The sequence below is a fragment of the Eschrichtius robustus genome, chromosome 8 (assembly GCF_028021215.1).
Source record: "Eschrichtius robustus isolate mEscRob2 chromosome 8, mEscRob2.pri, whole genome shotgun sequence".
Lineage (NCBI taxonomy): Eukaryota > Metazoa > Chordata > Mammalia > Artiodactyla > Eschrichtiidae > Eschrichtius > Eschrichtius robustus.
The window spans coordinates 116,735,599-116,744,702 of NC_090831.1; the positions used below are offsets into that span (position 1 = coordinate 116,735,599).

General features: G+C 40.8%; 1 protein-coding gene across 1 annotated transcript; it reads left to right on the forward strand.

Annotated features, from left to right (window-relative positions):
* The first annotated feature begins 18 nt into the window (after nt 1-18).
* On the forward strand, nt 19-8,801 carry NDUFB2 (NADH:ubiquinone oxidoreductase subunit B2). The gene is made up of 4 exons (XM_068550128.1): nt 19-177; nt 4,991-5,135; nt 6,396-6,494; nt 8,724-8,801. The coding sequence occupies exons 1-3, from the start codon at nt 80-82 to the stop codon at nt 6,468-6,470; spliced, it is 318 nt and encodes a 105-aa protein (XP_068406229.1). The 5' UTR covers nt 19-79; the 3' UTR covers nt 6,471-6,494; nt 8,724-8,801.
* The last annotated feature ends 303 nt before the right edge of the window (nt 8,802-9,104 follow it).

A 9,104-nucleotide genomic window follows, 5' to 3' on the forward strand; every position in this document is an offset into this window, starting at 1 on the left:
CGTCACTGGGCGGGGATCCAAGGGAAGTGACGTGAGGCGGCGGAGCGGTCTGGGGATTGCTGTCCGAACGCGGGCTGGCATGTCGGCTTTGACGCGTCTAGCGCCTTTAGCGCGCGTTGGAGGCCACTTCTTCAGGGGCCGCCGCGCGCGGGCGGCTGGAGGCGCTGGAGTCCGTCAGTGAGTATTGCCTGCGGTGGGGGCTTCGCCTGCATCTAACGAAAAGTGCCAGTCTTCCGGACGCCCTCACCTTGACGCCGAGCACCACGGGCAGATCCGAGTCTGCAGCGACCTCCACCCCGAGGCATGCTGGGACTCGTAGTCTGACGGCGTGACCCAGGGGCCCGGGAGAGGGGGGGGGACGTGGGGCGGGGAGCTCTGCTCGCCCGGCAGGTTGAAGTGTGTTTCGGGCGGGCCTTGCCCCAGCGGGAGCCTGCCCTCGGGAAGTTGACAGTTGAACGTGGAGACGGCTGGAGCTAATCTGGAAGCGAGAGCAGGAGTTGGGGAGGCGAGGGCGTTGCGGGCAGAGGAAATCACCTGTACGGTGTAGTTTGAAGCGTCAAGTTCGAGGCAAGGTGAGACAGGAGACCTTGGGACGTAGGGAAGGAATGGTAGAGAGTCCTCATCCCTGGCTCAGGGGTTTCGAACACAGGCGATAACTGGTCGTTGAGAGATTTTAATCAGACGTCATGCAGCCAGATTTTAATTCTGAAAAATTATTGTGGTTGCAGACTAGAGAATTAGTTCTTCAAGGCACGGGCGTGGAGGCAGTCACCCATAGAGAGTGCCGAAGGGTGGGAAGAGAAGAGAGCCAAAAGTGGATGCTTGGGCAATATCGGAACTTTTCTTTTTTAAAGTATTTTTTAGAGCAGTTTTAAGATCACATAAAAATTGAGTGTAAGGTACCGAGATTTCCCATAAATCCCCTGACCCACACGTGCACAGCTTTCTCCATAATCAACATTCCCAACCTGAGCGATACATTTGTTACAGTTGATGAGCCTACACTGACATGTTATTATCACCCAAAGCCCCATACTATAGAGTTCACCTTTGCAACACCAGAATTTAGAGTGAGCAAAAGCAGAGTCACGCATGATGTAGCCCAAGAAACCGACTGGAGAGCATAGTGCTGGGATGCCAAGGGAGGCCACGTCTACCAAAGAGGAGTTGGTAGTGCAGAGAGGTTCAGTAAGAGCAGGACTGAAGATAGTACATTGGATTTCTCTAAGTAATGGGCCAGGCCCCTTAGACCATGATCTACACTTTACCAAGAGGCAGTGCAGAATAGTGGTTAAAAGCAGGATTCAGCCCCCAGAGTGCCTCTGTTCAAATCTCATTTCTGCCACACTCTTGCTGTATGAGCTTGGAGAAGTTTCGTGATCTCTTAATAACTCAGTTTTCTCACCCACATAATGGGGATAATAATGTTGACTTGCAGGTAAATAACTGAATAACCAATCTCTAAAGTGTTTTAAGAGAGCTGCTGGTGCCTACTAAGGACCATACAAGTATTGTTTAACTGTTATTATTAGGGAACTGAGACCAGGAAAATTAAAGGAGTGACTTGCCTAAAGCCATGTGTCTATTAAGGATACGGAGCTGGGACAGGTGTGGGGTGGTGAGAAGGAAAAGGCATGTGTGACCTGAGCAAGGACAGAGATGGAGAGCCACCAACAATAGCCCTTGACCTGCATGGGAAGACTAGGGGGTGTTCCTCTTCACCAAGGTCTTGGTACTTCTGTAACACACCGTATTTCACAGTATGTGAATACTTAAGTCAGTAGGTTTTCTGGAGAGTCTTTCTAGGTGCTGGGGATAGAGCAGAATACAAGAAAGATAATGGAGCTTACATCCTGGAGAGAGGACACAACAAGTAGAAAAGAACATGTTTAGGTACTATTAAGTGGCATGAAGGAAATAAAACAGGATTAATCTAGAGAGTGTCTGGGGGTGGTGGGTGGGTTATTATACCTAGGATGATGTGGGAATGCAGGCCTGAGAGTTTGATTTGAACTAAGACCTAAGTGATGAGTAGTCAGCCATGCAAAAATGCCAGGAAGAGCTTCTCAGATGAAGGAGACAGCAAGTGGAAAGGTTCTGGGTGCTGATAATGGGCAAGCAAGCTGGTGAGGGGACAGTGGTAGAGAGACAAGCAGGGCCCAGATTCGGGTGGGCCTTGTAGGACGAGGCCTTATTCTAAGAATGATGGCAGGCTGTTGGAGGCTTTAAGCAGGAAAGTAATATGATCTGGTTTATGTTTTATTTTTTTACACTTTTTTTATTGCATTTCTTTTTTTTTTTTGAATTTATTTTTTATACAGCAGGTTCTTATTAGTTATCTATTTTATACATATTTTAGTGTATATATGTCAATCCCAGTCTCCCAATTCATCCTTGGTTTATGTTTTAAAAAGGTCACTTTCACGGAAAGTTATGGTGCTTTCTTTTTTCTTTTTTTTAAACTTGACACTTAAAAATCCTGGGTTGGAACAGCCATTATTTCTTTGGATATTGTTTCTTCCCCATTGTTTTCTTCTTATAGGACACGAATTAGGCATATGTTGGGTTTTCTCATCCTTCTAACCTCTTTTCATATTTTTTACCTGTGTCTAATCCTGGCTTTAATCCTTTTTATTTCAAATGATTACATTTTATTTCTAGAAATTCTGTTGTTTCAAACTTGATCTTTATAGTTTCTTGTTCCTTGCTCTTAATTTCAAACTTTTATTTAAAAATAACTTGTTTTCTCTATTATAAATTGTAATTATCCATTTTTCAAGTCTTGTATATTTGATACTGCTGTCTGTTGTTTTGCTGATTCTCACTCATAGTGTCTTATTTCCTTGTAATTTTTGACTGTGAACTTTTCCTGGAACTTTTATCTGTCAGAATTCTTTGAGGTCTTGCTTCTCAAGGGTTCAACGAATCCAAGACCACTTTAAATTCTTGGGTTGAGGTTCTCTTGGACCATAAGGTCCAAAACCCAGGTAGTGTGAATTTGGGTGCAAACCCACCTGAGGACTGGCTACTGGTAACAAATTCCTGTTCCCTTCTTCATGGCAGGTTTATGTCCCATTCACTCTTATATCATGGGGCTGCAGTTTTCTTCAGGGGTCTAGTAATTAGACTCCTCATCTTGGGTGGGCCCCAGGCTTCTCCTGTCTCCCACAGCTGTCCAGGTAGAGGGTCACAGAGTCTGGGGAACAGCAGAAACCCTCAGGGCAAAGGCCAGCTTCAGTGCTCATGTAGTTTCCAGGTCTTGTTTTAACTTGGGTTTTGCCCTTGGTAGATTCCTTTCTTTTGTGTCTGGTCAATGATTTATTAAAAATTAAAAAAAAAAAATCTCAACTAGTATTGTAGTTGTTTCAATTTGGAGGGTTGTTCAGCTTGTCTAGTTTGCCATAGTGCAGTTAACAACCTGTCTTGGAACATAACATTAGGTATCTGTGGAATCTTTATATTCCTTAATCATGGCAATTGTTATGTCATCCATTCCTTTTCTCTAACTGCAGTGTTTCAAATCTTTGTTCAAAAAGATTTCCACCTTGCAGTCAGTGACCCACTTATTTCAAGTCATAGTTAAAACATGTCGCTCCAGCAGTAATTAAATGTGGAGAGTTTCTGGGAATGGGTTTAAACTATAATTCTCAAATCTTATTTTAAATGAGTTTAACTGATGGGTACTTATTACTAGACTGTATCCAAAACCTATCAAAGAGGAAGCCTGTTGTTACAATATATTGAATTCCCACCCCCATGGTTTATTTATATAATGTAGTATCTATATGCAGATAGATCCTGAATAGATACTGTTAAATATAATTGGCATACAGAAACAGTATGGTGTAAAGCAGTGATGCTTGATGGAAGCTTGTTTTTTACTTATTTATTTTTATTTTTGGCTGTGTTGGGTCTTCGTTGCTGTGTGCGGGCTTCCTCTAGTTGTGGCGAGCGGGGGCTACTCTTCATTACGGTGTGCAGGCTTCTCATTGCAGTGGCTTCTCTTGTTGCGGAGCACGGGCTCTAGGCGCATGTGCTTCAGTAGTTGTGGCACGTGGGCTCAGTAGTTGTGGCACGTGGGCTCAGTAGTTGTGGCTCACGGGCTCTAGAGCTCAGTCTCAGTAGTTGTGGCGCACGGGCTTAGTTGCTCCGCGGCATGTGGGATCTTCCCAGACCAGGGTTTAAACCTGTGTCCCCTGCATTGGCAGGCGGATTCTTAACCACTGCGCCACCAGGGAAGTCCCTCTCTAAATTTTCTATATCCATTTGTATGTAATAGCATACCTATAGCTGCTGAATAGGACTTGAAGTAGCCCCATTAAGTACAAATTCTATTATTTGAATTAGATTCAACCTGTAATAATTACAGTCCAACTGAATAAAATGAGTATAGCTCGTATGGATTATATTCCACACCTTGTCAACAGTATCTAAATGAAAACACAAAAACCAGAAAAACTTGTTCAAACTTACTGTTTAAGACTCTTTGCTTTGTTCAGTGCTTTTGGCTTATTAAAAAGGATCTGCTGAGTCCTCTTTTCCATAAAGTGGTCTTTTAATAAAGATTGTAATAGAGCAGAGGACATAATTTGCCTTTGAAGTAGATGGCTAACCAGACAAAATAAATTTGATTTGTTTTCCTGGATAAGCTAGTGACTTACTACTACAGGTTTATGATTCCTTAATCAAAACCCTTGGGGCCCGTACCCCATAATCAGCACATTCATATTTCTGGTGTAAAATACATGAATATTCACTAAATGAAAATCATAATTAGCCTCTTGTCAGTTCAGGCCAGTTTTTGCTGCTGCACAAGTATAAAGCAAGCTTATGAAAAAGGAGTATTTCGAGGGGTTGTGGAGCATTGCCGTTCTGTATTTCGTGGAGGAGATGAGAAAGGTTTAGTTTCTGGATGTAACTCAAAAGTTTTGGATGAGTTCATACTTTGAAGATACAGCAAGCTGCTTAACATTTTCGTTTTGTCATGTAGTGCTGGTGGAGGTGTGCATATCGAGCCCCAGTACAGACAGTTTCCCCAGCTGACCAGATCCCAGGTGATCAAGGCAGAGTTCTTCAGTGCAACCATGTGGTTCTGGATTCTCTGGCGCTTTTGGCATGACTCAGATGCCGTGCTGGTAAGTGCAGGAGAATAATTCTTGTCCTTCTTTGGGTGTGGGGAGGGAAGATCTCTTAATAGCTTAGCTTGTTTCTTTTTTCTGTTTGTAGACTGTTTTTCAACCTGGATGTATCTCTTCACCACATTGTCCTTATGTATATGCAGGAATCCTTTTATTTTATGAAACATATTGTCTTTGACCTTTTCCACTCAGGGAGATGTATTGATACATGTAGGTGGCCCATGTCTTACGGTTTCTGTTTGGTGGCCATATTTGGAAGGGAGACTATGGAAGCTAATTCTCTTACTTTCCAAGCTAGGGTAGGGGTTCATCAGCAGGTTAAGTTTCACAGTTAAATGCCTTTAAATGGTAAATGTTATTTAGTCTGTCCAGAGGCCCAAGGCAGCCAGGTTGAGGTGGGGTGGATGTGGGCTAATTTCCCTCAGGAGGGAAATTAGTTACTGGTGACTTTCTAACATGTCATTGGCCTCAAAAGGAGCTTTTAATCACATTTGCACAGATGCTATTCTCTAGGAAATTACACCTTTAAGCCATTGAAATCCATGCTTATTGATCCAGAATACTTTGAATTTTAGTAAATTTGTTTTTTTTTTTTTTTAGGATAGGGAAAAATCTTAAATTTATACAGTGAGTTCTAGAAGCATCAGGTTGATTAACATCCCACTTCTCTTACGATTTCTCTGTGCCCTTGTCACCCAGTAAGGAGCTGCATGGTGTCTGTGGCAGCACACAGACACCTTTATCTCACTGTAGGTCAGCTGTCAGGATTATTGTGTCACTGTCTGGCATGAGATAGTGATGCAGCCGGATATGCCCTAGATCAGGATCGAAAAGAAATGAGTCCACCTGGGGCTTCCAAATCTCCCAGCAGGAATGACAGGACAGTTTGAGACCTTATGTTTTGTCAGGGATTCAAGAGATTGTTGTGACACAGGGTATCTTTGAAATCTGTTGTCTCCGTACCGCCCACGCTCCGTCACAAACACGTACTCAAATGCTGGCTCAGGCCGGTAGCTCCAAAGTGGCCAGGCTTTTAAAATTCAGGCCACAGCCTATTTTGAGCAGATTGAAGAATAGCTGGACCATCAGATAGTTGAAGTAGAATTTGTTCCTGTGGTATGTCAAGGATTTTTTTTTTTTAAATCACATTTTTTTTCAAGATTTCTTTTAAAATGTAACCAGTTGTATGGAGTGTAGATTCTTTTAGTTGCGTGAAGTATAGATTCTTGAACTTTTTTTTTAATTGGTTGTCATTAGGGTCACTTTCCATATCCAGATCCTTCCCAGTGGACGGATGAAGAATTAGGTATCCTTCCTGATGATGAAGACTGAAAATGTAGACTCAACTCTTTCCAAGTGGGTATACCCCAAGTTTCTTTTTAAAGTTATATTTAACTTTTGTCAGTAAACATGTTTTGACTTTGCACCTATGATGGTCTCGAAGAAACAGTGCATTTTATAACAGCACGAAGAACAATTAACACATCATGTCTAATTTCTGCCTTTGGTATTTTCACATTTGCTGTCATTCTGCCCACTTTTCCCCATACACACTTTTAGTCTCATCTTCCTTTTCATGTTTTAAAAAATTATTTTTTCCTAAGCTATGTTACAGTTTAGGGTCCCATTTATCTATCTATTGATCAAAGACTTTTTAAGCACCAACAATGCACAGGGCTTAAAGTGATGGACAAGATAGATACGGAGCTTGTTTGTAGTTGCAAAAATACAGTGCTCTACGCTCAGCGTTTTAATGGAAAATTCGAGCATATGGGAATGTTACAATATGGAATTGCATGGAATTAACTCTTTAAACAGTAAAAGGTTGTGGCCCTTTCATTTTCCAAATCAGGAAGTCAGAGAGAGTTTTTCTTTCAAAAGGAAGATACTAGGAGGAGTTCCTTTCCTCACAAATCCCTCAGGGATTAAGACATTCTCATTTAACATGATTTTAAGTTAATCACTGCATGGATAATAGACCTAAAAATAAAACCCAAACTCTTAAAGCTTCTAAAAGAAAGCACAAGAGAGTATCTTCATAATCTTAAGGCACACAAAAAACTTTTGGAGAAAACACAAAAGCACTGATATAAAAAAAAAAACTTGATAAATTTGATTTAGCCTAATCAAAAATTTCTGCTATCAAAAGACACCCTTAAGGAAATAAATATACAAGCCACTAATTGGGAAAAGATACAGCATATATATCCAACAAAGGGCTTGTATCTAGTATATGTAAAGAACCTCTATAATCAACAAAAATTAGATGAACAACCCAATTGAAAAATGGGCAAAAGCCTTGAGCAGACACTTCACAAAAGAAGATATATGAATGGCCAATAATCACATGAAAAAAGGCCCTTAATATCATTAATCACCAGGGAAATGCAAATTAAAACTACAGTAAGATATCACTTGTACCCACTAGAAAGACTGACAACTTTAAATGTTGATGACAATATGGAACAGCTGGAATATTTGCCAGTAAGAATGTAAAAAGGTACAGCAATTTTGTAGAATTATTTGGCAGTTTCTAATGAAGTTAAACACGTATATCCTAGCATTCAACGACTTTATTCCTAGGCATTTAGTCAAGAGAAATGAAAATATATGGCCATCCGTACAAAATTTTTCATAGCGATTTTTTTCTTAGTATCTCCAAACTAGACCTAATTGTACATCAGTGAGCGAATGGATAAACATATTACAGTATATTCATTCAGTTGAGTAATAATTCAGCAATTAAAAATAACAAGTTACAAGACACAATCATTTAGGTAAATCTCAAAATCATCATATTAAGCAAAAAGAGTGAGTCACTTAAAAGCACTAATAATGAATGATTCCATTTATATGAAGTCTGCGAACTGGTGATACTCATCTATAGAGGTAGGGTGAGGGGTTGGGGTTATGTCGGTACATACAGTTGTCAGAATTCGTTGAACTAGACCTTTAACATCTGCGCATTTCAATTTTAATTACACCTCAATAAAAATGTAAAACAAAAAAATTAACCATTGCACATTAATAATTGCCATCATTCAAAATACCTTGGAAATTGTTTTAAAGGATAGGAAGCATTAAGAGACGGTTAAGTGTTCCCATTAAATCATACTACTAGTATTGCTGTTATTTTAATTCGAAGTAGCTTATTGACACGAAAGTTACAGCAGTTTTGTGTATATGGGGGCGGGTGGTGGTGGGGCAAACAGTGAAGCTGTTTTACAGCTCGTTTCCTGTCGCTGGCTTTCCTATGGATGAAAGAGTCCTTACCAGGCCTTACAAGGTCCTTACCAGGTCCTTACCAGGCCTCTTGTTTCCCCAGTGTTAACGGGTCTGCCAGCACTAGCCTCTTCCTGTCTTCTTACATATTTTCCAGTATTCCGGTACACAGTCATTAACATTTTAATGGCTAGACTGTAAATAAACCCTTTGAGAAATCTGCAAGGTGATTTGACTCTTCTGCAAGGCTACTCACATGACTGATGCTCAATGAATGCTTGAATAATTGAATGAACAAGAATGATGGATTTGAATTATTGAAAATAAAAGTTCTTAAAGCTTTTCACTTTTGTTTCCTTGCAGGAGCCAGGTGAGAATTTCAAGAAGTTACAGACATCATATTATATATTAAGTTGTAAATTAAAGTGTTTTGGTCAAGAATGAGGAACTGAGTTATGGATATTTCTGATAATGACAACCACCCTTTATGGATTATTTCCTGTGCTCCCAACTGCTGTGCTAACTGGTTATAGCCCTTTTGGTGGGTCTTCTTGGGTACCCTGTGGTGTCGATAGATAAGCCCTAGTACCATTTATCAGTGAGGACATCGAGGTTCAAGGAAATGAAGTAACTTGCTTAGGGTCACAACACTGATGAGTGATGACATTAGGTCTGACCCCGTGCTTAACTACAGTGCCATACTGCCCACCTCCTTGGCCGACGTCTTAGTCGTATGTACATTGA

Excerpts from the sequence above, each read along its gene's own strand:
- NDUFB2 (XM_068550128.1), top strand. The coding sequence starts at position 80 with ATGTCGGCTTTGACGCGTCTAGCGCCTTTAGCGCGCGTTGGAGGCCAC. Across the intron at positions 178-4,990 it reads GGAGGCGCTGGAGTCCGTCA|TGCTGGTGGAGGTGTGCATA; the intron begins GTGAGTATTGCC and ends TTTGTCATGTAG. Across the intron at positions 5,136-6,395 it reads ATGACTCAGATGCCGTGCTG|GGTCACTTTCCATATCCAGA; the intron begins GTAAGTGCAGGA and ends GGTTGTCATTAG.